At 42.9% G+C, this 27,657-nt stretch overlaps 1 protein-coding gene across 12 annotated transcripts in view; it reads right to left on the reverse strand.

Annotated features, from left to right (window-relative positions):
• Positions 1-27,657, reverse strand: part of ZNF521 (zinc finger protein 521) — a 235,960-nt gene that overhangs the window by 132,955 nt on the left and 75,348 nt on the right. For 11 of the 12 annotated variants that reach the window (XM_065628661.1, XM_065628659.1, XM_065628655.1 and 8 more), the window contains one exon: positions 4,898-8,250. In XM_065628661.1, the coding sequence (XP_065484733.1) occupies positions 4,898-7,810 (2,913 nt within the window). In that variant the 5' untranslated portion in view covers positions 7,811-8,250. Of the gene's footprint in view, positions 1-1,986; positions 4,688-4,897; positions 8,251-27,657 lie in introns of those variants that run through there. The other variant, XM_065628658.1, reaches the window with a different exon arrangement.

Below are 27,657 nucleotides of genomic sequence, written 5' to 3' on the forward strand. Positions count from 1 at the left end.
TACAATTTCAGAGCTCTTTCAATAGCTAGTTATCCACCTTCACAGAATCACAGAATCACAGAATGTTAGGGATTGGAAGGGACCTCAAAAGATCATCTAGTCCAATCCCCCTGCCAGAGCAGGAAAACTTAGGTGAGGTTACACAGGAAGGCGTCCAGGCGGGTTTTGAATGTCTCCAGAGAAGGAGAATCCACAACCCCCCTGGGCAGCCCGTTCCAGTGCTCTGTCACCCTCACTGAGAAGAAGTTTCTTCTCACATTTAAGTGGAACCTCTTGTGTTCCAGCTTGAACCCATTACCCCTTGTCTTACTGTTGGTTGTCACCGAGAAGAGCCTAGCTCCATCCTCGTGACACCCACCCTTTATATATTTATAAACATTAATGAGGTCACCCCTCAGTCTCCTCTTCTCCAAGCTAAAGAGACCCAGCTCCCTCAGCCTTTCCTCATAAGGGAGATGCTCCACTCCCTTAATCATCTTCGTGGCCCTGCGCTGGACTCTCTCCAGCAGTTCCCTGTCCTTCTTGAACTGAGGGGCCCAGAACTGGACACAATATTCCAGATGAGGTCTCACCAGGGCAGAGTAGAGGGGAAGGAGAACCTCTCTGGACCTACTAACCACCCCCCTTCTAATACACCCCAGGATGCCATTGGCCTTCTTGGCCACAAGGGCACAGTGCTGGCTCATGGTCATCCTGCTGTCCACCAGGACCCCCAGGTCCCTTTCCCCTACACTGCTCTCTAATAGGTCATTCCCCAACCTGTACTGGAACCTGGGGTTGTTCCTGCCCAGATGCAAGACTCTACATTTCCCCTTGTTATATTTCATTAAATTTTTCCCCGCCCAACTCTCCAGCCTGTCCAGATCTCGCTGGATGGCAGCACAGCCCTCTGGCGTGTCAGCCACTCCTCCCAGCTTGGTGTCATCAGCAAACTTGCTGATAGTACACTCAATTCCCTCATCCAAGTCATTGATGAATATATTGAACAGTATTGGTCCCAGAACTGACCCTTGAGGCACTCCACTAGATACAGGCCTCCAACCAGACTCCGCCCCATTGATCACAACTCTCTGGCTTCTCTCCTTCAGCCAGTTTGCAGTCCACCTCACTACCCGATCATCCAGTCCACACTTCCTCAGTTTTGCCGTGAGGATGCTGTGGGAGACGGTGTCAAATGCTTTGCTGAAGTCAAGGTAGACCACATCCACTGCTCTGCCATCGTCAATCCACCTTGTTACGTCTTCATAAAAGGCTATGAGGTTGGTCAAACACGACTTCCCCTTGGTGAAGCCATGTTGACTGTCCCTGATGACCCTCTTATCCTTGATATGTCTTAAGATGGCACCAAGGATAAGGTGTTCCATCACTTTCCCAGGGATGGAGGTGAGGCTGACCGGTCTATAGTTGCCCGGGTCCTCCTTCTTGCCCTTTTTGAAGACCGGAGTGACATTTGCTTTCCTCCAGTCCTCAGGCACCTCTCCCGTTTCCCAAGACTTGGCAAAGATGATGGAGAGCGGTCCAGCAATGACTTCAGCCAGCTCCCTCAGCACCCGCGGGTGCATCCCATCTGGACCCATGGATTTATGGATGTCCAGATTGCTTAATTGCTCCCTAACCCAGTCCTCATCAACTGAGGCAGACTCCTCCATTGTCCTGCCTTCCTCTGGGGCCTCAGGGGTACGGGGCTCCTCAGGACAGCCTCCGGCAGAGTAGACAGAGACAAAGAAGGCATTCAGTAATTCTGCCTTCTCTGTATCTTCTGTCACCAGGGCACCCACCCCGTTCATCAGTGGGCCTACATTGCCTCTGGTGTTAGTTTTATCTGCCATGTATTTGAAGAACCTCTTCCTGTTGTCCTTGACCCCTCTTGCCAGGTTTAACTCTAAGGAGGCCTTAGCTTTCCTAGTTGCCTCCCTACATCCTCTGACAACAGCCTTATATTCTTCCCAAAGAATTCTTCTGCCTGTTTGAGTCTGTTCGATGGCTTACAGGTACTAAATTCAGCAGTACAATTGTATTAACATGTTCTGACCTATTCTATTGCAACTGATGATGAGCACTGCCCATCATTTCCCATCCCAACTGAAAGGTAACTTCCAGTGAAGATGATTCCGGTCAACCTGTTTCTCTTAGCAATCAGGGTGAGCTCAGCAGGTGAGAGCTCAGCTGATGACATTAAACCATGTTCAGGTAATTGCACCCCATCACATTACTGAGCACAGGCCAACAAAGGAAGTTTTCTAGTTCAACCATGAGAATTCTTGGCAAAGAAGCCAGAAGTGACTTTTTTAGTGTTATCTTTTATCTTAAAAAGACATTTTCTAGTACTCTTACTAATCCATTACTGAGTAACAAGGGCTATTCAGCACTATTAATGGTCTGACAGCTAGTCTGCATATTCTTCTTGCCTCAGGAATTAGATGTTCTTTATATAAAGGTTGAAATCTCAAACCATGTGACTCTCAATAATGCAAATTAAACCTTTGGTCCTTAATATTACGATATTTTCTTTTTAGTTGCTGAAAATTTCCCCAAAACAGCATGTTTAAGTAGCTGTCTTCAACATCCCATTCAATTCAAGAAATATCCTTCCAGTGGAGTAGCAAAGCCACTGACTAATAACAAATTTTAGAAATCCAATTTGTTTTTACTGTTTGTGTTATATGCTTATGTTTTCACTTCTCTCAGCCTGGACATCCAATCTATAGTGTTAAACATTTGTGTATTACCACTTTCAACTTTGATTCTCATTGCTATAATGCTTGCGTCACTACAATCTGAAACCAGCAATATCTGTTAAAAAAATAAATTATCTTTCAGGGTTTTACAAACATGTGTTTATGGTTTCCAGAAGTACTAATGCTCTATCAGGAACCTGATAGCTTTGCGTTTCCCATGAGAAAAGAATCTGAAAGTCTAGGTTACTTATGTGGAGACTAGAACCATAGATACTGAAAAATCAGTTTACACACTCTGAAGAGGGGCAGAGGGGAAATGGTGATTTGGAAGCAGGCAAATGCTATTCACAAATGTTGCTGTATTTAAAAGGCTTTTTCATCTTAAATACATTTCTAAGAGAAAAATCGAAAGGCTTAAAGAAAGGAACATGATGCCAACCGGAAGACATAAGAACTCTGATTACACTTGATCCAAATACAAGAAGATTCACCAATGGCACTGAAGGTAACTGACCTTACATCCCCACAAAGGACCCCCAGATCTCTTTTTGTCTGGTTTTCAAGGCAAGTTGGTAATATCTTATCATGGTAACTGAACATCTGAACATGCATGATTCTGATTGTGCTTGTGGTAGCAGGAACTGGCTTCCAACATGACTGGGGAGATTCCAAGTAGTCACTTGGAGAAAGTTGACAGAAACAGAAACCAGGATGACTCTGCATCTGACAGAAACATGTGGTAATCCTGCAGTTCTCACACCTTCGACCTGTGGCTCTCAATCTAACAACCTGCTCCTTTCATAAACTCCGCATCACATCACATTCCCGAAGTGTCCCCCACCACAGCCCATTTTGAGGACTGGAGATGAAGATGTCATGAAAGCACAGGGCCCTTCCCTGGCAGATACCTTCTGCCTTATACTTCACCTTCATCTCCCAGCTCCGCTTCCCTCTCAGTAGCACTCCAGCCCCTGTGCTGCCTCAATGGCCTTCTCCCAGCCTGTGTCCAGCTATGTCCTCAGTAGCTCCACGAATCCTTACCTCTTGGCCCATGTGCCCTTATGTATCTCCCTTCCTCCCTCCCGGTCTCCCTCATGCCCTCCAGGTTGCACAACACTGTTGGATGACAGGCTGAGAGATTTCTTACCCAACAGATGGGCTCACAAACAGGGAGCGAGGAAGGTGACGGGAGAGCAGCAGCTCTCTAGCCACAGGGTATCCACACACATTCACAGCAACGGGTTGCACCAGGCTTGTACCATTACAGGTCAAGAGCTTTCTTAAAACAAAAGCTATTATTTCTTATCATTCCTTTGTGCTGTGTTTTTAGGCTTCTTGAACTACAAGGGGTGACTATGCAAGATACCATGCCTAAAATATTAACTCTAAGTCATTGTATTGATAATATTTCTGAAGATAAAACAGATTCCCTTCTCTTGGTACATTACCCCCATACGTTCCCAAGTACAGGTGTTATTACTTGGGCACTGGTGACTGAGGAAGTAGATGAGATCTTTCAAGAGTTTGACCCTTTTATTTTTTTTTTTAAATTCTGAAACATGTATTTACTTGTTAAGTGACGCCACATGAATGGGATTTCAATCATCAGGCACTAGGTGTTTCAGTGACATCAGAATGTTGCTCATCAGGAAAGGAAAGAGAAACACAACCAGGAACTGCATCCAAAGGACTGATTTCCCAATTTACCTCAGGCTAGCATTGCACTTCTACTTAATCAAAATATGCCATAAGAGGGGAAAATGAATGTCTACAACACAATTTACCAAAACCACCCCATCAATTTGTTGCTCACAAATATTTTTAAAAAATCCAGCCCTTATGCCAGCATTCTGGCTCACTGTATTCTACTCCTCTGTCATTAATGCTCTCTGCCGTAAGCACAACTCCTAGCTGGGGATTCCAATGCGTAAGGGAGCTAGGATAAGATTCCAGATCTCAGTTGTGCTGGCATGAAGATAGGTCTCCTCAGTGATGCAGAAGACAATATCCTAGGGAGACTGGAATTAGTCCTATTCCGCACAATTCAATCCAAGATGTAAGGCACATCAAGAAGGAAGTAGTTACTAGGTAATGGCTACGGATGGAAATGTAACATGGTTCAGCCTAAGCGTTTCATGACAAGTGGCAAGACAGCTTGAAAAAAGGGGGATTTTTTCCAAAAGGATGGAAGGTGTCAAGAGCAAAGAAAAAAGGGTTACCTCTTCAGTTTGGGAGGGGCTGATTCTGGGCATTGGAGATACTTGTGGTGTTTTCAGCTGTGTACTGTTGCTGTCTGGAACAAGCTCTCTGTGGATTGACTGAATATGGTTTTGGAGTTCACTTTCTGATTCAAATTTAACATTGCAACTAGAGCATCGAGTCTTCAGTCCCCCTGCCTTGCTTTTGTTCTCAATGGAACTCAAGTTCTCATTTTGGCCCATGCCTTGTCTGTTACTGCTTGAAGGGATGTTGACACTTGGACTACCACTTTTACTGAGATTAACACAGCTAGCACACAGACCATATGGCAGACCGTTGATGTCAAGTTTAACTAAATCCTGTTTTGAGCGGAATTCCTTCAGGCAAGAAGCACACTTGTACAGTTTCTGGAGATGCTGCGCACGTCCCGTGGACTGCACGGCAGAACCGTTTCCAGTTTTCTGCATGTGGAACGTGCCGTGGATTTTCAGTTCCAGCGTGGAGGTCACAGTCTGCATGCACACCACACAGCGGAACCCTGTCAAGGAGTTCCTCAAGTCAGGGTGCATTTGGCAATGCTCTAAAAATTCCTCTTCGCTCTGGAGAGGCATCTTGCAAATCCTGCAGTTTCCAGTGTCCAGGCTCTTACTATGTGTGACCTTATGTTCAGTAAGAGTCAGAAGAGATGGAAACCGCTCGCCACAGATTGGGCACATATAATGTTTCACTGGTCCCAAGTGTGTCTGCATGTGCTCTCGAAGCCCATTTTCAGAGAAGAATGTTCGAGAACACACATTACACTTGTAATTCCCTTTGATGAGTTCAGCCTTTTTCTTTACTATGGCACTTTCTCCAGGTCGAATGTTGTGGTCTCGAAGCTGGTGATTTTGCAGGAGAGTCTCCATGGTATAAGCTGCTCCACAAATGTCACAGCCATACATAGGCTCAGATGTGTCCACATCTTCTTCGCTGCCATCGTGGCTGTTATGGGACTCCTGGCTATTTGTCAACAAGGTCTGGAGTTCCACTTCCTCTTTTTGAACCTGCTCAGATGCCCCATTCGTTCCACAGTTTGGAGTTTTTGTTTCAAAAACACAGTGTTTTTCCCTTAAGTGCTTTTCCAGCAAGATGATAGCATGGAAAGCTTTGCTGCAGAACTTGCAGTTGTACTTCTTGCTGTGCGTAGTAATGTGACACTGCAGCTCCACCTCCGTACCAAAGGACTCACCGCAGAAGATGCACTTGTGTACTTTGCCTTGGTTCTCCAGGTGGTTGTGTTTAACATGAAGCTGTAGGTCAGTCTCATTGCGGAAATCCCAGTTGCAAGACGTACATCTGTATACCTTCTTTTCATTGCTGTGCTTCACAGCCAAGTGTAGCTGAATGGAGACTTTGGAGTCAAAAACCTCTTGGCACAAGGTGCAGCGGAAGAACACAAACGTATGCATGTCCAGTAGGTGTTTCTGCAAGTCATCCACAGAAGTGAACTGCTTGTCACAACTTTCACAGATGTAGTAGGTTGAGGTGATCATGAAATGAATGGTAACATGCTTCAGCAGAGACTCCTGATTTGGAAATTCTTTGTTGCACTGAGGACAGGTCAGTTTTGGCAGGACAGTGTCAAGATGTGTTTTTAAATGAGTCTGGAAACCATCCAAGGAAGTATACTTAGCACCACACTGATTACAAATATATTCACCTGCAGGACGAGGAGGAGCACCTCCAACTGCCTGCATCATCTTTAAAGAGGTCTGCTCAATGGTTACAGGAGATAAGGGACTCATGGCTCTGGATTTTTTTCCATTGTGGATGTAATTCAGGGCCAAAGGAATGTTCTTATGGTTCTCCTTGATATGCTTGTTCAGTTTAAGAACACTATTAAATATTGGAGAATTTGTACAGTACGAACAAGAATAGACTTCCACCACTGGATCTTTTGGGGTTCCAAGCACAGGGGAACCAAAACGGGAACTGCTAAGATCACAATGGACTTGTCTAATATGCTCTTCCAGAGAAGAATCTGTAAGAAATCCCATGTAGCAATGGGGACAAAAGAATGCATTACTGTCCTTAGCAGCAGGGTTGGCAAATCCATGAGAACATCGGATGTGTTCCTGAAGTGTGTTGAGGTCGTTGAACACTTCAGAGCAGAAGTTGCACTGGTACACCATGGCAGGCATGGTAGAAACAATCAGTGCTGGATCTGGAGCTTCGTGGACTTGCTTAAGATGTTCATTCAGATTGTAGAGAGATGGCAATACCTCCAAACAATACTGACAGATATGGGCTTGTTCGGGTTTATCTAAATGCATAGTTTTCAGGTGTATCTGCAAAACTGCAAGGCTGGAAAATAACTGTTTGTTGCAATAAATGCAGCTATAGGTAACTTTTGGCTGTTTACTCGAAGGACCAGTGATATCTGGCACTTGCTGAGCTGCCCGCTTCCTTCCACGACCTTTTGGTATAGGGGGAGCCGTTTCCACCATGGTTGAACTATCCACCGAGAGATTGGAATCTGGAGTGGTGCTAGAGACTGAGGTGTAGCCCACAGTTACCAAAGACGGGCTGTTGCTGTGGTTGCACGACTCTGGCTGCTGATGACTGTCCATGTGGCTGTACAGCTCCTCCACAGTATGAAAGTTCTCAGAGCAAATGCTGCATGAATTCTTCTTCTCACCATTATGAGCCTGCTCCATGTGATTCATCAGAGACGTTTCCTCTACAAAGAGTTCATGACAGTAAACACACTGAAGAGCAGATCGGTCTTCATTAGGGGAACACTCGGGGTGACATTCTGCAATGTGCTTTTGAAGATCTTCAGGAAAATCAAAGCCTTCTTCGCACTGACTGCATTTCTGAGTGTCTTTCATTTTCCAGTCCTCCATCCGGGAAGCGGACTGAGAGCCATCTTTGTTCCTCTCGTGGACCTGCATGTGACCGTGCAGTGAACTAGATGACAGGAACCCACGTCTACAAATGGCACACTTATATGGCTTGTTGGACGTATGAGTCTTTAAGTGAATTTTGAGATGATCACTCCTTGAGAACGCTGCGTCACACTCACTGCAGTGATACTTCTTGTCTCCCGTATGAAGCTTTATGTGGCGGTCCCTGCTCCGTTTATGTTTGAAGAGACGACTGCAATATGTGCATTTGAAAGGGAGCTTGTCACTGTGACTTTGCTCGTGGTGCTTTAAGTAGCTGAGGCGGCTGAACGATTTGTCACAAAACTGGCATGGATAGGGCAACCCTGGGCCTCCTTCCTCTTCACCAAAATCACAACCTTCTCCATGGCTCGGGGAAGTCTGGTCCTTGCTAGAAGGCGATGATGCTGGCCATGAGCAAGTGGGGTCATCCTCAACATCCACTCCATCTGAAATGAGAAAGAAACATGCCCACGAACTTAATCCCTACAGTGCAAAGGAGACAGCAAATGCATATAAACAATGTAGAACTAAAACATATTAAACTCAGACCAGGATATTTCTTACACCTGTATCCAACAGCTTCAAGACCACATTTATTTTTATCAGACTGTAAAACATTAAAAGTTATTAAATAACTCTGTGCCTATATTACCTTTTTATTGCTTTTTTATCATTCTTTCTAAGTTGCAGGATATGTATTATACATTGACAACTTTATTAAAATGCAGATTTTAATATACTTAATGTTTCTTTTGTATCCATTGTAAAATGATTTGCATATTATGTGAGCATCAGAAGAGTCAAAGAAAAGGAGAAAATATTACAGCAATGATTTAAAATTAATACAGCCAACCCACATGCCTAATATTTAATAAAAAGATGGTCCTTGCTTTGCCACAGGTTCTTTTTTTTTCCCTTGAAGTTGCTTCTGAACACAGAAATCTTTTAAAAGCTATTACTGAGAGAGACTTGGGTGTTATTCTAAACAATAATAGGAAGAATTACAGGGGAAGAACAGGACAACAGCATAAACAGTGACGTTTTCCCTAATAAAGTACAACCAGATTTCTCCAGTAATGATACAATTCAGTTACTGAAAGCTGGCAGCTGGACCATTAAATGTTCAAAACAAACTAACAAACCAACAGCCAGGATCAAGGAAAATGAGAAAATTTCAAAAGACTCAGATGTGAACAGCATTTTTTTTCCTTTTCAAGTTCAAGAGGTGGCCCACCATTTCTTCCTTTTTGCAAAGGCCTCAGCCAGCTGAACTTCCTAAGTCCGGCAGAACCTGTACTGTGAGGTGATCACAGACAAAGCAACTTGTAAAAAACTGGAAACAGGAAAAATGATAAACAGTTATGGTAAAAGCTGAAAGATTTATGAGCAACAAGGAAGAGACAAAACAGAAATGCTAGCCAGATAATAAACTGAACTAGTTATCCATGATATTACCTCATCTCTAGAAAGGGCAAGTTGTAACTATTCCTTTCAACAGATGTGCTGTACAGCTTTTGCACCTTTTGTTTTAAATGTAGATTACAATACTGCAATGACAATACTTATCTTAACCTAAAACTTCTTTAAATATATTAACTTGAAAGACCACTCTACTTCTAATAATCTTTCTATTAATTTCCAGGGGCGATGCTTGGGGTTTCTTTTTTTCCTTTTAAAAGTAAAATTGACTACAGTAACAGTACAGAAAAAGACAGGATAAACCGCTTGAAAAATACCTTCCTTAAGGTATTCTTGCAAAACAGTAAGTTTCTTAACACCTTCAGCCTTCTCTCAAGAAATTGAGTACACCAACATAAAGGTTAGAGCCCGCCTATATTAAGTAAACAAACCCCAAGCCTGCTTTCTTTAAGGTAACAAGATTTTACTAGATTATCAACCTCTTGCTTATCCACAGGAAACAGATGAGGATTCATTCCTTTCCTGCATCCAGAAACTGATGACAACGCCATCTCACTATCAATGCCAGATGGCAACCATCTAACTCTGAGCAAACAACCCAACACCACGGCTGGATGCCTGCCCATTGACACCACGCTTTTCAGGATAAGTTGGAAACTGCACAGGTTTTTATCCTCTTGTTCACGTCTTGAAGAGGAGGGTTTCACAAATTACACACACCTTTCGCACACACACAAAAATATAAATCTGTATTTACCTACGTACAAATCTGCACTAATGGTGTATAATTAACGAACAAAACCAAACCCCAGCCCAAGTACCATGTCTTTGAAATCAAAACAAAGGTGTTTGTTTTTAAGATAAAAACTGAAAAATAAAAATCAGCCATTCCAACATAAGTACTACCATCTGCTAAACTGCTTCCCAATGTACTGACGCAACGTTACTCATTGTCATACATACTAAACAATATCAGCCAGGTGAGTTTTTAAGTTGGTACATTAATGACTGCAATATTTACAGGAGATTTTTCATGTAAATCTGTGTACTGCCTTTTCAAATTTCTGACTTTGACACTAAAACTGAAAATTATCAAAACAGCGGAACAACTATTTACAGAAAAATACGCTAATTTTTTCTACATTAAAAAAATTATTTTAAATTAATATTTTCATCCAGGTCTTCTAAGGGGAAAAACCTTTTGTCCCTTAAAAATCAAATATATTTCTGACATACGACCACTGCTGGCAGATAAATAGGAATGTATGTCAAGCAACTGAGTGAAGAAAAATAGTCTGTGACTGCCTAGGCAACATATTTTGTAACCAAATTTAGTATTAAAATGTATATCCTACACAGAAATGATATATTATTGTATAACTGTTTAGAGGAATATATAGTAAGTGTTATAAATAGTGTACCATCACTGACAGGGTAGTAAATCACTTCCTTTTTGTGGCTACCGCCTGCCTGGTTTTACCTACTACACAGCTATTCCCCCTGGCTCATGGATCTCAGTGGGCTGTCGGGCTGGCAGCAGGGTCGGGATCAAGCGCTGAGTGTGACCACAGCGTAAGCAATGGCAGCCCCTTTCCACCCTCCAATTCTCCTTGCTTGCTCAGGGGTCTATCCTTTAGCTTTTATAGAAGGTAAAGGACGTGGAGGGCGAATAGCATGACTACAGCACAGGGATGGTTCTCGCTTTCCAACCTGCAAATCTAAATCATGGAATCATAGAATGTCCTGAGTTGGAAGGGACCCACAAGGGTCATCGAGTCCAGCTCCTGTCCCTGCACAGGACAACCCCACAGTTCACACCATGTGTCTGAGGACGTTGTCCAGTCTCTTCTTGAACACTGTCAGGCTTGGGGCCGTGACACCTCCCTGGGGAGCCTGTTCCCGTGCTCCACCACCCTCTGGGGGAAGAACCTTTTCCTAATGTCCAACCTAAACCCCCTCTGTGTGTCACTTAGCTGGGGTTTTTTTGTTTGTTTTAATCCAAGCCTATAACAACTCTGCAGAGTAATTCTCTTTGTGCAGAAAGGAGAAGAGCAAACCACTCACAAGTCCGACTTGCGTCCTTTTAACTCTAAATGTGAAACTTTCTCAATCTCCCAGGGCTCCAGAAGAACCAGTGAGGCGGGGGGAATTCCACACAGCAGAGGACAACAGGATTTTCCTGAGGACGAGCCTAACAATGCGGCCAACGTGTTTCCCCGGCTCCCCCCGGTGCGGCGGGGAGGGGGCACCGTCAGCCCTCGCTGCCCTGCGGAAGGAGGGCCCTGGGCTGCGCCCACGTGCAGGGCTCCCAGGGTCAGGCCCCTTGGCCGACGGTGACCCGCAGAAGGACTTCTGAAACCTTCCTTCTGCGACAAGGGAAACGTCTCGCTGCAGTGACTTGCACTGCACAGGTTCCAGCTTGAACGCTGGGAACATCGTGTGCGACGGACTAAAGCGCCGGGTGAGCTGAGTGGCTTCCTCGGAATGGATCCGGGGATAGTGATCAAGGAGGAAACCCGGACTAAGTGTAACTACTGCTACAGCAGGACGTGAGTGACGGCACTGCCTGTCCTGCTGTCTTCCCGTTCTTCCCCACAAAGATGCTGCCCCATAGAATTAACGTGCAACCATTAAAAGCATCTCCTTCAGAATGGCAGAGATCCGTGGCTTGCTAGCACTGAGGCTACCCCGTGTGCGCTGGCGCAAGGTGAGCACAGCTGGGCGCTCATAGCCATGATGGAGGAGCTCCAGGGAAGGTCACCGCAGCCACCAGGAGGCTCAGGATGGGACTCCACTCCTGCTTTCCATGGGGCAATTCCCACAGAGTTCGGGGTACAGTTTGGCCTGTTGTCAGGATAAAGGACTTCAAACTCCTTTTTGCTGATCACTCTCATAGAAAATACAACCAGTTTGCTGCTACTCTGCACACAGCCACCTGTATATAAATCTGCGGACACCTACCCCGAGCTATGTCAACATTACAAATACCGATTTTTAATGTTATAACAAGCTGTTTAAAAATACTCTGGATCAAATTCAGATGCAGGCACACAAGTCCCCAGGAGTGGTGCACATCTATCTGAGGGCAGAATAGGGCTCCAGGTATTCAACAGTGTTTGTGGAGTTTTAAAATATATTTTCTCTATCGACTCACTTTTTTTCCTCCAGCACTCACTAAGTGCTACTTACTGTAAATGCCTTTTTTGTGTTATGGCAAGTATTCTGAGTTTCAATGTGATGCACTTAACATGTCCATGTAAATTTTTAATTTTTGGAACCAGTCCCTTCACACTCGCTGACTCTAAGAAAGCTCTAGCACTCACAACCAAAAAACTTTGCTGGAAATCAGCTACAAGGCCTGAAAGTCTATTTAAAGATGCAAATGTGTGTGAATAGTTAGTGCAGATGTTTTTCTACACCAACTGTACTTGCTGAGTTTCACCATTTCCATAAAGCATATTAAAACAAGTGTGTGAACACTCTGAGATGAAAGTACCAAGCACTCCTGAGACTTCCAGTGGAAAGTAGAGCTGCCTGACTTTTCTCCAAGCAGACAGGAATGCCCATGATTCAGCAGCCTGAGTAAATAAAAGAGGTCCTTATTTCCTAATTTTGCTGGCTGGCCACACTGCAGCAGTCTCTGTGCTGCTGCCAAAGGGGATGCAAAACTGGAACTACACCCAGCAGCTGAAGGACTGTCTTTGTTAGCCAGCCAGGCCTTCCTGACCATCTTCTGGCAACAAAACTCCCGTATCCTGCGAGGAAGACCTCCATCTCAGGCTTGATAGTTCTCTAGTCTGTCTAATAGGATGAAACAACAGATTTTGCCTGCTCTGTGTTGGAGGAGGACAGCTGGAAACTCAGTTAGTAGCAGAGTAACACCTGTTCAGTCATATTTATGGGGGAAAGTGCTCACTAACAGAAAAGTGAAGTAATACCAGAAGTTACACCACGAATGGGGAGGGAGGAAGGGGGAAGCATCAGAGCACAAAAGCACCTCTGTGGAGTTAGCAGCCAGCCACTCATGTGCCAGCCCCAGTAGTCGTGAGGTCTTAAAAGTGATCTTATCCCGAGTGCTGCTGACTGAATTAACAGTACCGCTTCAGAAAAACATTACTTAGTCACTGGGAAGGTTTATGACATATGCATGCTTTGGCTGGAATATGCTTCAGGGCACTTGCTTTATCATGCCTTATTTTTCCGTATGATTTTAAAGTGTTTTTGCTGCTACCAGACAAATGGCCACATTCCTAAAGCAAATGTCAGCAAACCTTTATGTGCCATAATACATAATGTTTCTCTGACAGAATAGAGTTTACAAATATGAACAAATTAATATTTTCAATATCCAGTAAGCAGCAGTTTTCTATTTTCTCCATTTTGCTGCTCAAGTAACTGGGGCACAGACAAGCTGGAGCGGTTTGCCTCAGGTTACAAATGTAATCTGTGCGAAGGAGGAAACAGAACCCATATCTCCCAGGTCTGAGCCATCCCTGAAAGAAAAATCCTTTCTCCCCCCGAAACACGGAGCTGGCAAAATGCTTAAGCTGCTGGACCCGACCAAAGAGAAAGCCCAACAGATTAGCCGGACAGACACCCCCTGGGCTCTGGGTCCTGCTGATATGTTCTCACTACTTTTCCCCCTCAACAGTAATGGCAGACCGGTCACACAACTATCCCCCAGGACCCCACGTGAAGTACTGAATAGCAAGGTTTCTGTAACGGGTACAAAATTTATAACAATGGGTTACACAGGATGGGAATAGATACTAAAAATGAGAAAGTAAGTATGCCAGGCAGCGGCACATGAAGACATCTACTACATACTGCCACAGGCATATGGATTATGAATGCACATGTATGCATTGTTGTGTAGTTATTATTTGTTGTCTCACCACCAGCCAAAGACCCATTCATATACAATTGCATACACATATACATGCTCATACACATGTATCGAGAGGGACAGATAACATATAAAAACGTACGCCTTTGCTAATTTACCAGATGACATGCTACAAGACAGAATTTGAATTGTAAGAAAGGAAGGACTAAATAGCAGGTAGGTAGGTCAGTTAACTGGATGTAAGATAGAGCTCCACAGTTTTAAATCCTTGCATTTTTGTGCAGGTAATTGAGTGGAGTGGTTATTATATATCATATAGTTTACTTGTAATGGCCGTTTCAGGTTTTAGTGCTGGACACATTTTATATTATTACCACCACTAATTGTCTGCAGGGCTACCTTGAAAATGAGCTAAGGATCTTAGGGGAACATGCAGGTGTGAATAAATAGTAAACGAAGAGGTTAGATATTGCTGAAATAAAACAATGTTGTGCTGTGTGCTGCATAGATCTAAATAACTAGAAGATCAAAGGATAGTGTTTAAGCTTTAACATGGCTTCAGTGATGGCCTAAATATATGTCAGTGAAACAAACTATGGTTTTGAAGTTTTTAATAGAATTAGCAGATAGTGCTAGCCTTTAAAGTCACTTTAAATAACACATGCATTATTATACAACATTCTCCATCTACTTTCAATTGAAATGTACACAGGTTTGGAAAAGCTGCAACTTTAATACAACCATCACATTTTTTTCACGTCGGTGACCCCACATTAAACTCACTCATTTGTCTCATAACTTATTAAATGGCTTGAAAACTAATACTCTGTAATGGGCATTCAAAAGAGAAACGTGAACTTTAAAAATTATTTATAATTTACAGATGTTTTTAGAATCTATCAATATTTCAAAACTGGTTTGGGAGCACCAATTAAATGCATTAACAGTTAGATTACTAGGGGAGAAACATACAGGGGTTCCTGACCAACAGAACTGAGACAGCTGGTAGGGAGGTCTCACCATTCTAAATTTCATAATCAGAAGAAAAGCAGCTCCTAGAAACAACAAATAAGGCACTTTAATACCTCACAGGAAAAACCTGCTTGCTTTTATAAAATGCCTTTAATGCCTACATAAGTAGTTAACATTCCTGTATTGCTCTCCTAAGGTAACCTAAGCCTCCAGTTCCATTATGTCTTCTTCAGAAGACATATTACTATTACATATGTAGAGAGGAGCATAAATGTTTTCCTTGATTGTTGCTTAAAGTTCATTTGAACAGACGGCACCCAATGAATTCCATCTTCTGCAGCCAAATTAAAGAAAATGTAAGCAGTTCACATTCTGCTCCACCTTTCAAATCATACACAAAACCCAATTTGCAACTAGAAGAAAACAGCTACCCTCCGCTTGTTTGAGGAAGACAGTATTTTGTGCCTCTCTAGGCAAAGAGAAAGAATAAGTAATTTTCCACAGCCCTGTACATATAACTAATGACACTCACCATCCTCAAAGCTTATTATACTGCTTCACATAATTGGGAATCGCATGTCACACAATTAATTTACAGGGGTTGTTTAGTTGTGACTATACAAGCACTAAGCGATTCAAATTAGCTCATTTGTCCACTGCTTAAATGCGACAAACACATTTACACTGTATTTCTTCCGCTGTTAAGTTGCTGTTTCTTTTAGTAGTTGTTTTTGTTTGTTTGTACGATATGAGTCAGAGACCACCAGGCTTGTTCCATCTGAAGCTAGGGTCAGAAAAAATCACCCTGAGAATAATTACATTTAGAATCAAGATAATGGGAGAGCAAAAAACCCATTCAAACACCCTAGCAAACTTGCACATAATAATGATCTCCTAAGAACCTGGATATTAACAACCTCCTGTACTAGAAGTAGTGATTCAGTCAATCAGGTCTTTGCTAGAAAATAATCATTATAATTTGTTGTGCTGATAACAGTATTTGTACTGCCTATTAAGAACAGCAAATTACTAGGGGACAACAGTTCAGGTTCCTCACTGGACTCCAATACTTTCCTCTGCATTCTGTTTTCACTGGGTCATGCTCTCCCCAGGCAACATCATGAATAGGACCAGAAACCCTTTCCTTCCAATATTCCCCTGCACTGCAGTTCCTTTTGAAAGCTGCTGAAGTGTACAGAAGCCTCAGAGACAGCAGCCCCAGTAACACAGTCCCACTCATCAAAGCAACTTTCCAGTGGCATACAGGTATTAAAATGAGTGGACTGCTTCTTTCTTTCCCAGGTCACAATATAAGGAGTGTGTCTGAAGTCAGAGAAGCATTGTTCTTTTTCTTCCCTTCCCAAAATCAAATGGTCCAGTGGTTTGGACCCTGAGAGCTGAAGGAGACCCTGCTTCACAGCTGCCTTCCGAATCCCCATTCCCACACAGCCCCAAAAACCCCCTGGGTAGAAGGGCAGGCTGTCAAAACCTGCCCAGCTGGAGGCTCAGACAAAAGATGGAGACCCTGAGCAGGACGTGCAGGCAGCAACCCGTGAGATGCCAAGCACCACCGTGGGTCCTTATTTGAATATCGCCCTTCTTTCAGTTAATCCATGGTTTAATCATGAAGGTCTGCAGGGATTGCTGGGGATGTACCTCACACTCAGCCACCTTCCCTCTTTTTTTTTACCACGTATGCCTGTCTCTCCCACCTGTGCCTACATTTCAGCCACCCAACTAATTGCTTCATTGCCTCCAGACCAGAAGAACGGCAGCAGCAAGACACACTTTGGAGTGGGCTAAACTAGGACAAAGAAAAGAAGGCAATAGGTAGAGAACAAAAAGAAAGGAATATAAGGTGGGGAGAAGGAAGGAAGAAAATAACTGCATCTGAAAGAAACTCAGGCAAAGATATCGCGAAATCTTTTACAGGAAATGGGAAGTAAAAGGAAATTAAGATCAAGTGAAAGCAATGCAGGCAGTTAGCGCTTTCAAAAACATATCAGTGCTATTTTACAGTGTGCTAGACTTAAATACAGTAAATAAACACAGAACTGCTTATTTCTTAGAATGACAGAGATGTGGTGGCGGTCTTATTTACACAGGTGAAAGCTCCTGGACCTAGATCTGCAAAGGGATTTAGGTGTTTCCAGGAGCCTAAGAAGCAAAGAAAGCAGGATTCATGGGGCTCTGGGGGGGACCAGGAAAAGGTCTGCAACCTTGCAGCTTGGGCACTCAGCTGGGAGAGGGGAGTACTGGGCTCTTTGTACATTAAAGAGGCACTGGATAAAACCAAAAATAAACCTAAGCACAAGTTCCAGACTGCAAGAACCCCTGGACTAAATGAGTATCCTTCTCAGTAGGTTAACAGTTCCTTCTCAAATGTGCTCCTACCAGCCCTGTGAATAGGGTACTCTTTGCTCCAGCAAGCTCAACTAACATGTAAAGAGACCTACCGAAGACCCTCTGCTCCAAGGCAGGAAACGTGGCTTCGAATCCTCTTGGGATGCCGAGGGAACCGACTCAAGGCCTCCTGCCATTTAATACCTCACCTACCTGGCCCCTATGAAGGGAAGACAGGAAAACAGCACTTTCTACTGAAAGTGCCCACTGTGTCCTGGGCTCAATACGAGGCTCTTCGTTCAGCAGGGTGATCAAAGGCAGATACCCAAAAGTGGGTACCCAGATGCTCACACTAGGGTGGTTTGCATAGACTGATGCTGAGAAACTTTTCATAAAAAAAAATAGGTGCCTACCAAATTGGGCTGAACCCTGAGATGTAGGTTTTGGACAACCATTTCTATTTAGCTTCTTATAGACCATCTATGTCCCATTTTGAGCTCCCTTTTTTATAGATATGGCTGTTAGTGCAGATGTGCTGCACAGCTGTTAAAAGTGATGTCCCCAAGCAAAGGTAACCTTGATTTTTAGACCGAGTGCTCGGAATGGCAGACAAATGCTTACACCCCCACTTGTGCAGCTCAGTCACACTGTGGGCAGTGTCTCCGGAACTTTTTCACTGTAACCAAAATGCTGAGCAAGACAACAGCCCTTTCTCCCCGACCCTCGTTTCCCCAGGTTACTTGAATGGGAACACATAGGGTTGTCTATGCCATGGGACAGGCACAGGATAGTAGGTGTGTGAGGCTTCAACTAACTTACAGGTGGTCCAGCCTGCAAGCAGGACCTAATGAATTTCCCAGTTCAGAATGGTCACAAGACCAAATCCTACTATGAAGCCATCAGATGTAAACTGTCACAAATGTAAACTGTCACATCTACTCTCTTCTTTTCCTATCTTGCAGAACATGAGTCCCTCTGCATGGAATTCTGCAAGGTAAGAGCCGCATTTTAAATATATATGCTTCATTCAGTCCTTTCATGTTAACATAGGTTTATTTGGGTGATTTAATTATGAAAAAGATGGGGAAGTTCTTTGCAAAAGGCAGCATTTTCCTTCCCTTCTGTATAATTTCCATTCACCAAGACTGCTGAAACTCATGATTAACTGTCTGAAATAGCAGCCTCTCCAGAAATAAAGAGACCTCCGTTTTGTTAAAGCTTATATCTAAAACAACCCTTTGTAGCTTCCTCAATGTAGAATGGAAGCCCTGTGTGAAATACAGTAAATTAAGCCTTCTGCTGTCAGGGCTGGAAATAAGTATAGAGTAAAATAGTGGCTGGATTTAAAATGATTTTTTTTTTTTTTTATTGGCTTCATTTACATCCTGTCTAAGGTCTTCTGAGCAGCTCAAGGTGTCTTATCTCTGGCTACCAGGGGGTATTTTGCAGTCAAAGCAGTTAACGTACTTTCTCTCTCTCTCTCTCTCTCTTTTTTTTAAGGCCATCTTATCTTATCAGACAGATCTCTTCAGGCTGAGGAGAACCCATACTTATCAGTAGCTGCACACTGTATTGACAGCTCAGTGCTGCTAGGGACAAATGAAAGCTTCGGGTAGAGAAAGATCAGTTAACCTGTTCCACTCTCAGTTTAGACTAATCTTTGGTTTGTCTAACTTCAGGAAACATTGTATGTCTTTTCTCTGTTTACTTGGACAACAGAGACACACAATCACATCATCAGTTGCTAAATCTGGTGCACAGGTACAGCCACTGTAATAATCCCCAAGGCAGCCTGCCTGTTGACTTGTTACTGCCAGCAGTGCTCTTCTGACCTCCAGCAACTCCTTCTCCAGGTGACCTCAGGGGTGGCGGATCATTCTGGGAGCATCTGAGTGTTCCTGGGATCGCACAGCAAAACGAAAATGAAGGGCTGCACAGACTCACAATTTCTAAACCAACCTTCCCCCAGAGCAAGGAGAAACACACATGCTGAGGGCCAGAAAAAGAAAGTAATCCCACATATGGTCTAAATGGAAGCCGTGAGACTGAAGGTGAGCCTAAAGAGCATCCTGTAAGCCTGGTTTTAGATCAGAAGATAAGAATCATGGAGTCATCATAGAATAATAGAATACCAGGTTGGAAGGGACCTCAAGGACCATCTGATCCAACCTTTCTTGGCAAAAGCACAGTCTAGACAAGAAGGCCCAGCGCTCTGCTGCACCGAATCTGAAAAATGTCCAATGTTGGGGAATCCACCACTTCCCTGGGGAGATTATTCCAGTGGTTCATTGTTGTCATTGTGAAAAATTTTCATCTTGTGTCCAATCAGAATCTCCCCAGGAGTAACTGGCACCCATTGCCTCTCATCTTTTCCATGTGACTCCTTGTAAAAAGGGAATCTCCATTTTCTTTGTAGCCACCCTTTAAATGCTTAAACATGGTGACAAAGTCTCCTCTAAGCCTTCTTTTCTCAAGGCTGGACAAACCTAGTTGTCTCAGCCCTTCTTGCTACGGTGGCTTCCCAGTCCTTTGATCATCTTTGTGGCCCTTCCCTGGACTGTCTCCAGCCTGTCCACATCTTTTATGCATAGCAGGGACCAAAACTACACACAGTATTCCAGGTGTGGCCTGACAAGCACTGAGTAGAGTGGGATAATGACTTCTTTATGTCTGCTGGTGATGCCCTGGTTGATGCAGCCCAGCATCCCATTGGCTTTCTTTGCCTCAGCAGCACACTGTTCACTCACACTGAACTTGATGTCCACCAGGACCCCCAGGTCTCTTTCCACAAAGCTGCTCCTCAGCTAGATAGATCCCAACCTGTGCTGCACTCCTTGGTTATGTTTTACCAGGTGCGAGACCTTACACTTGTCCTTGTTGAACTTTGTAAAGTTCTTGTTAGCCCACTCTTCAAGCCTATCCATTTCTTCCTGCTGTCCCTTCCAAAGTGTCCACTTCCCCAGTCAGTTTGGTATCATCAGAAAACTTCATCAGGGTACACTTGATCCCATCACCCAGATCAGTTATGAAGATATTAAACAGCGTTGGGCCCAATACTGATCCCTGGGGGACCCCACTTGTGACAGGCTGCCAGTTTGAAAAGGAGCCATTTACCACCACCTTTTGGGTACAGCCTGTCAGCCAGTTCCCCACCCACTGCACAGAACACTTGTCTACCCTGTAATGCATCAGCTTCTCTAGGAAGAGGCTGTGGGAAGCTGTATCAGAAGCCCTGAAGAAACCCAGGTAGACAATGTCCACTGCTCACCCCACATCAACCAAGCAGGTTACTTTGTTGTAGAATGAGATCAGGTTTGTCAAGTACAAATTGCCCCTGGTGGGTCCGTGCTGGCTCTTCCCAATCGTATGCTTTATCTGACTTGTGATAGCCCCCAGGAGGATTTGTTCCATAACCTTCCCAGGGACTGAAGTGAGACTGATGGACCTATAATTTCCTGGATCCTCCCTTAAGCCCTTCTTGTAGACGGGGTGACATTAGCCTCCTTCTGGGACATTTTCTGATTTCCATGACTTCTCAAAGATTATGGAGAGCCGCCTCGCAATGCTGTGAAGAAGCAGTTTATTTGGACCTGCCCTTCATACCCTATCAGGGTAAACTTCACAGCCTGACACCATTGGTAACTAAGAGCAGCCAGCCCTGCTAACTGGTATCTGCAGCTTTTTCACCACAAAAAAAAAAAAAAAGACAGAAATGGCAAGATTCCTCTTGTCCTTTGCCTGATGTCACGAGCAGTGAACCAGGTCTAAAAAGGTACAGCTGCCGCGACTGAAAAACGATTCACCACAATTCGAGGTGAAAAAATATTTAATTGAACATTAAACCTTGTGCTGGACCTGCTTTCTACTTTTTATGTTTATTTTTTCTCTCCCTTTTGTGTCCGAACACTTCATGAACACTTTTATATTAGTGATAACCCTAGACTTTCCCTGCAGAAAAGGTTCGCTATTAATTGTCCATTATCTTGGTGTGTCAGCACAAAGGAGACGGGAAGAAACTCTCATCCAAATGGTTTCACCTCCCTCTCTTGAGAGTGATGCCCTTGTCAGGGCATTAAAGACATGAAAACCTGCCACTTATCAGAACTGTGTTTGAATCGAACTGCTGTCCTTGAAAACAGTAGACACCAGATACCATCAAAATAAGCCACATTGGCAGATCCTGTTCCACTGTGACTTAGGCAACCTTTATAAAGCTTATATACACACTTGTGACTGCATTATGATCAGTAACATTAGGGCCACAGCTTAAAATAAGAAAGGCATGTTCTTTTTCATTTTATAAGACAATAAGCATATTACAAACAGCAATTGCCGGAATGAAGAAAAGTTGGCCAGCATCTATGTTAAGTCTCTAGATGCCATATTAAAATGTGGAAAAGTAGTATGTGCAGATTTTTTGAAAAGAGATGGTAGTAGAAGGAAGACACGTGATGTTTTTTATGAAACAGTTTGGAAGATTTTGACAGTTTAAACAAGCCTGAGGACACACTTGAATGTAAACTCATTGCTGAACCAAATCATAACATTTTTTAATTACTTCACACTACCAATTCTTAACAAAACATAATTCGAGCCTATTAAAATGCTGAATTTGCTTGCTAGAATGAAACAATATTTCAAAGAGGTCTATAGTAGTTCCATTAACCTGCTCAGAAACAAAAAACAAACAAACAAAGTAAAGAACAACTTAAGTTACATCCACAACTGCAGAGCTGTGTCTGGTTTTTTTGGACAGTTGATGACTATCCTCGCTTTTCACAATCTGAAGTCACAAAAAGGAGGGGAAAAAAAAGAAAAAGAAGTTACGCTTTGCTTTTAACAAGTGAACAAGTGTACAAATTAATTCAGAGAGCTGTAATTTTGAAAATTTTCTATGTTTAATGTGCACTGCAGTTAAACTACTTTTTCTGTACAAATTAATTTACTGCATCAGTGATCGATGTTTATGTTTAGGCAATTTTATTTCTCAGTATGGTAAAATTAGACCTAATAGTTGCAACCTGTTATGTCCAATCTGTCACTGAAATTCAAATTGCCTTTTTCCTATTATTCAAGGAGCAATTTGAAGGAATTAAAGCCATCTAAAATCAGAAGACAAACAATTCTCTGTAAGGACTCAATAGCCTGTGTCATCAACCTGCTCTAGAAAGTGGTGGTTCTTTCTTGGCAGAACTGCTGCTGCCTTTGCTCAGGTTCTGAACATTTCCAGCCTGAAGAGCCACAAAAGGCACAAGTGTCTGAAGAGACCAAAGCATTGTGCCACTCCTTGAAGGGAATATAGAGACTATACGTTTTGAGGAAGTGGAAGTATCATTAACAGCTAACAGAAAGACCCTTCACTGTATTCTATAATTGTTAATGTTCACAAGTTTTCAATTAGCCACCCATATATCTACAAAAAATATGATTTTGTTCTTCATCTGGGATAAGGTAGTTATTGTCTTGTTCCTGTCAGTGAAGTACCCAGCTGCCACCAACTACTATTATTTATTACTTCCAGTACTAAAATGTAGTGGTCAAGCTTTGTTAACAACCCTTTGCCTGATTTTTCCTCACTTCAGTGGGATGGCTGTGCTATACACACCAGGTTATGCCCTTGCATCACCTGAGGCTTCTTGAGGCCTCAAAGACTCTTACCCAACATTCCAATGTATCTTATTAATACACGTCTTTATCACATTTAAATTTCTGGATGGGATGTTGTATGCTGTTTCTGTACTTATTTACATGTTTTACTCTTAAAAGCCTAGCAACAAGCCTCCTCACAATTAAGCAACAAATACTGTCCTTTTCCCTCTCAGATATCTACCTTTATCATCACCTTTATTTTTCTCTGTGTGTTTGTGTATGGGAAGGAGAGATTCATTTTTAACACACAAATGAATACTTTGCTTTCCGAATATCAGCATGCATGCGAGTTTCTGGTCTTGTTGGAGACAGATGAAATAGAAACAGTGAGATGAGAGATAATGTTGGTTTTGAGGAGATTTTGCATCTTTTCCAGTCATTTTGTTTTACAGTCTATCTTCTACCACTTCTAAAATTCCAAGTAGGCTCATTTCTTTGCAAGATTGCTCAGTTCATCAAGCTGATGAATAATTTTGCTACTAGGCTGTACTGATTAATGTGGATTAGTCAAGTGATTACTAATTTTACTGTTTTGCAGGACCAAGCTGCCCTAAACGTCCTGGGTTTTGATAGTATTTTACAACTGGAACTTCCTTAGGTGGATGATATGTAACTTCCTGGATTCCCAGTGCTCAGCAAAGTGGCATGACCTTGACCCTGGGTTCACTCCTCCCGTTTAGTGCCCATAAACCATTTTCAGATGACAATATTTGAACTAAGACCCTTGCTTTTTGTACAGCACTTGGCTACTTCCTCTTCCTCCTCGTTTGTTTCTTTCCCCTGGCTGATGTTATCAGACTTGATGTGAGGTAAAGCACGTCTTTTTGCTGATTCCTATGCAGTTTCTAGAACAAAGACCTGAACATCTTGGCATTCAGCATAATACAAGTAACAACATCATCTACATGGGTTCGGGTATGTATATAACAGTCAAATCATTTGATGCGGGATGGAAAACAGACACTTTATTTCTGCTATTTGATTGTAGAAGTACAGACCATTGTATCCCACGATTATATTTACATGCTTCCTCCTGAAGTGGCTGATGAACCAAATCACTATTTATCATCTATTGTACAAGATTTCCTGACTCTGCTTGTGTTTAGACTCCTGTTTTGCTGATACTGAACTTCACAGTACTGTCAGTCTCCAGAGAAGCATATAAAAGCACAATCTATTTCTAAGACTGAATAGCGGGCTCTGTGTTAGGTAATGCATTGGCCGGTAGACTGCACTTTCTTGCTAATTACAGTGGAAGTTTTCTCTTAAAGAACACATGGCATTGCAAACGGCATGGAATCAGCTTGCTTTCTAATTGGAGCTTGCTTTCTAATTCTCTGAGTACCAAGTTTCCACACAAACACACTCTTCTATATTTGGATACCGGATTTAACCCTCTTAGACAAAATAAGACTTGACACAATTATATATTTACTCGATCTTTTCTAAAGCACCAATTGCAAGCCAAGTAGCATAAAGAGCCGAATGCAAAACAGCAAAAGCAGAAAGCAAAATCTAATAGCATGTTACAATATGCTATACACACAGAATTCAAAGGGGACTTGCCAGCCCCAAAAGATTCAATTCCTGACTAGTTAGACGAAAGAGAAAAACAAAAGGGTAGCAGATGCAAAAACAAAGGTAGGGAGCCCATAAAACAGTCATGGATAGGCCAACTGAAATAAACAGGGCTTGCAGCTTGCCTTAAAGGCAGCCAGCAAGGGGCTCTGGCAGGGAGCTCCACAACCGAGGACAAGAAAGACTTGCCTTCGGCCCGCGCCTGACGCAGCCCGGGGAGAGAAAGTCAACTGTGTCCAACCGCGAGCAACTGCCAGACAGGGACCTGGAGCGCGAGGCTGCTGCCCAAGAACTGGGCACAGAACAAAATTTGAACAGCTACGTGGATGGGGCTATATTTTTTTAATATATCAGCTTTCCACCCCAAAGAGGCTCCGGATCAATTTCAAGGGAAACAATTAGGAGCACATTACAGTAGTCTAGCCCAGATGACCGCAGTATGGTCTCTGTCCAAGATCAATAAGCAAACTGTTCAAATAAGCTGGAAATTCATCACCGGGATGTAGAACTAGGGCCCTTCTTGCTTGGGAAGGAACATCACGATGTTGGTCAATAATAATACTGACTTGTATCCTGTACTAGCCTAAAAATGTGTCTCTCCACATCTCAGAACACTTCCTCCTTCTTTATTTCATGCCCATTGAGAAGGCAGCCTCTCAAGGCATATCATCTAAATGTTTCCCCTGCTTTCATCAGTCTTGCATGTGTTGTGCTACAACCAGTTTCACTTCTCTGAAACATGACTACTGGATACCTATGTTACATGCCTGCGAATGTACTGCAGGCCTCCTGTAAGCAAGCACAGGTGATGGCAGACCAAATGAAAATCTCTCCAGTCAGCTAACGGAACGGCAACCTCTAACTCCCCTGATATCTCAGAAAAAAAGGAGATAAAATGGAAGACTGCCTCGTGGAAAAAAGCAAATCCTAATCTTGGAATAAGGTATTATCCATTTGGTCCAACCATGTAATGCCAGTTTTGGGTCGCCTCCTTGGGCCAGGCTCCAGACTCATGGGACAGCAGCCCTCACCTCCAACACAGACACGGTGGCAGCTTGAGGAGCGAAGAGCTGGGGAGTGGAGGGCACACCAGGAGCATCCTGACCATCAGGAGGAGCCAGCAACATCTGTTCCTGCCGAGCTACAGTCCTAACACCGGGTCACTTCAAAAAATTGGTAATCCAGGCAGAATCATGCTGTGGACTGGATCTGCCTTGCAGGACATTTTTTGGACCACTCTGTATCAACTCCAAAGCAAAAGCTCTTCTCTCGCTTTTACTGTGGTAGAAAAAAAAAAAAAGCCTGGTTTGTGGCTTTTATCTCATGGGCATAAACCAAATCAAAACAATCTGAAATGCAATTGAGGCAATTAGGTATTTTATTCCTTCTGACCCTAACATGGCTGCGAAGGAGGCAAATAACCTTCCGGTCTGATCTTCATCTTCCTGGCAAAAAGCAACATGAACAACATCAGAGCAAACAATTGCTGACTTTGTACCAATGTGCAGGCAGCCTATACTAACCAGGCAGCCTGTAACAGGAAACATTTCCAGGAATTTTACGTGTGTTTTTATTACGGCGGGATCTGTTTTCTTGGTTTTATTTAGTCGTGAGCTGGGATTTTACAATGCAGTGGTACAATACTTTGTCTGCTACTTAGAGAGCGGGATGGCTGAAAAAAGGCTGTACTCTCCATCAATTTATAACATAAATACTTGGCTTTTGTTCCTTGGCTCCAACGTCTGCTACTTTAGCCCAGGCTCATCAGCCCCACATTAGACCACTTTGTTTCCACAGAAAACTTCCAGATCTCTGTTACTACTTCATACAAAGTTACTGCCTCTGAAATATTTTAATTTGCTGACTTTCTCCACAAGCTAAAAACTGTGTTCCACTGAAGAGCTGGTTTGCATCACCTCAGATTATCTTATGTGTGGTAAAAAGAATCCATGACCCTGACTTGGCTTTATCACAAGCTCCTACTCATATTCAATGAAGAATTTAACCCTAAGTGATCATTTTTGTAAGCTCAACTTAAGTTCCTCCCTTTCCCCATCTATCTAATTGCAAAAAAGCTAATATTCTGTGTGTGGCAGCCATGATGCACTGGTGATGTACTGAACACGCTGGGGAAACTTCTAGCGAGTCATTTACACCAATGAAATATCAGCAGACATCCAACAGATACAGAAGTGGACCAGCACAAAAAGAATTGGCCAACATTTGAACACTAGGCTGTTTCATTTGACTTATGTTACCAAAATACTGTAATACACTAAAATCTACAGTCTCAGAATAAAATCCTGGCTAAAGCCAATGGAATTTTGCTATTAACTTTAACGGGACCTGTATTTTAGCTTTGGTCTGGATCTGGTTAGATGTAAGGTTTAAGAAAATCAAACTTATTGCCTGGGAGTCCAGTGGTAATATTCAAAATGAATGAGCTATATTACTTAGGTTCATGAGGAAAATACAAAATGAAAATTATAGTAACTTTTCAAGGTTTATTAACTCAAGTCCCATAGCCTCGAGGGGCTATCTCCATCTGCCCTATTTATATGCTACCATGACAGTTCCTGCTCTTCAGTAAGTTACATTAAAATTGTAGGAATTTTTTTAACTTCCCACAGATAAGTATTTTCAGTGAAGCACATTGTGATTTTATTTTATACTAATTAACTATGAAACTTTTAACCAAATATGAATACCTAACCACCAACTTGCATATTAAAAATGCATTTTGAAGTGACTATTTGGAAAGCTAACATATATATATACATATATGAAAAATAATGTGTATGTATATTTTTGTATACAAAAACATAAAGGCATGTCCAAAAAGAAAGCTTTCCCTTTTTCCCCAAATTTCCTCAAAGACCCTGAGATGCAAATTACGTCTTTAACTAATTCCAGATTAAAAAACCCCAAAATCTGTGCTTCTGAAGCCGCTCTTCCAGAAAAGCCTGCAAGGTTAACAGTGCCAGAGTTGCAGATGTGTTCTGAAAGTGAGAACCCCTTGCAGGGACCACACCACTCCCAGCTCTGT

Source organism: Caloenas nicobarica, chromosome 2, assembly GCF_036013445.1.
Source record: "Caloenas nicobarica isolate bCalNic1 chromosome 2, bCalNic1.hap1, whole genome shotgun sequence".
Classification (NCBI taxonomy): Eukaryota; Metazoa; Chordata; class Aves; order Columbiformes; family Columbidae; genus Caloenas; species Caloenas nicobarica.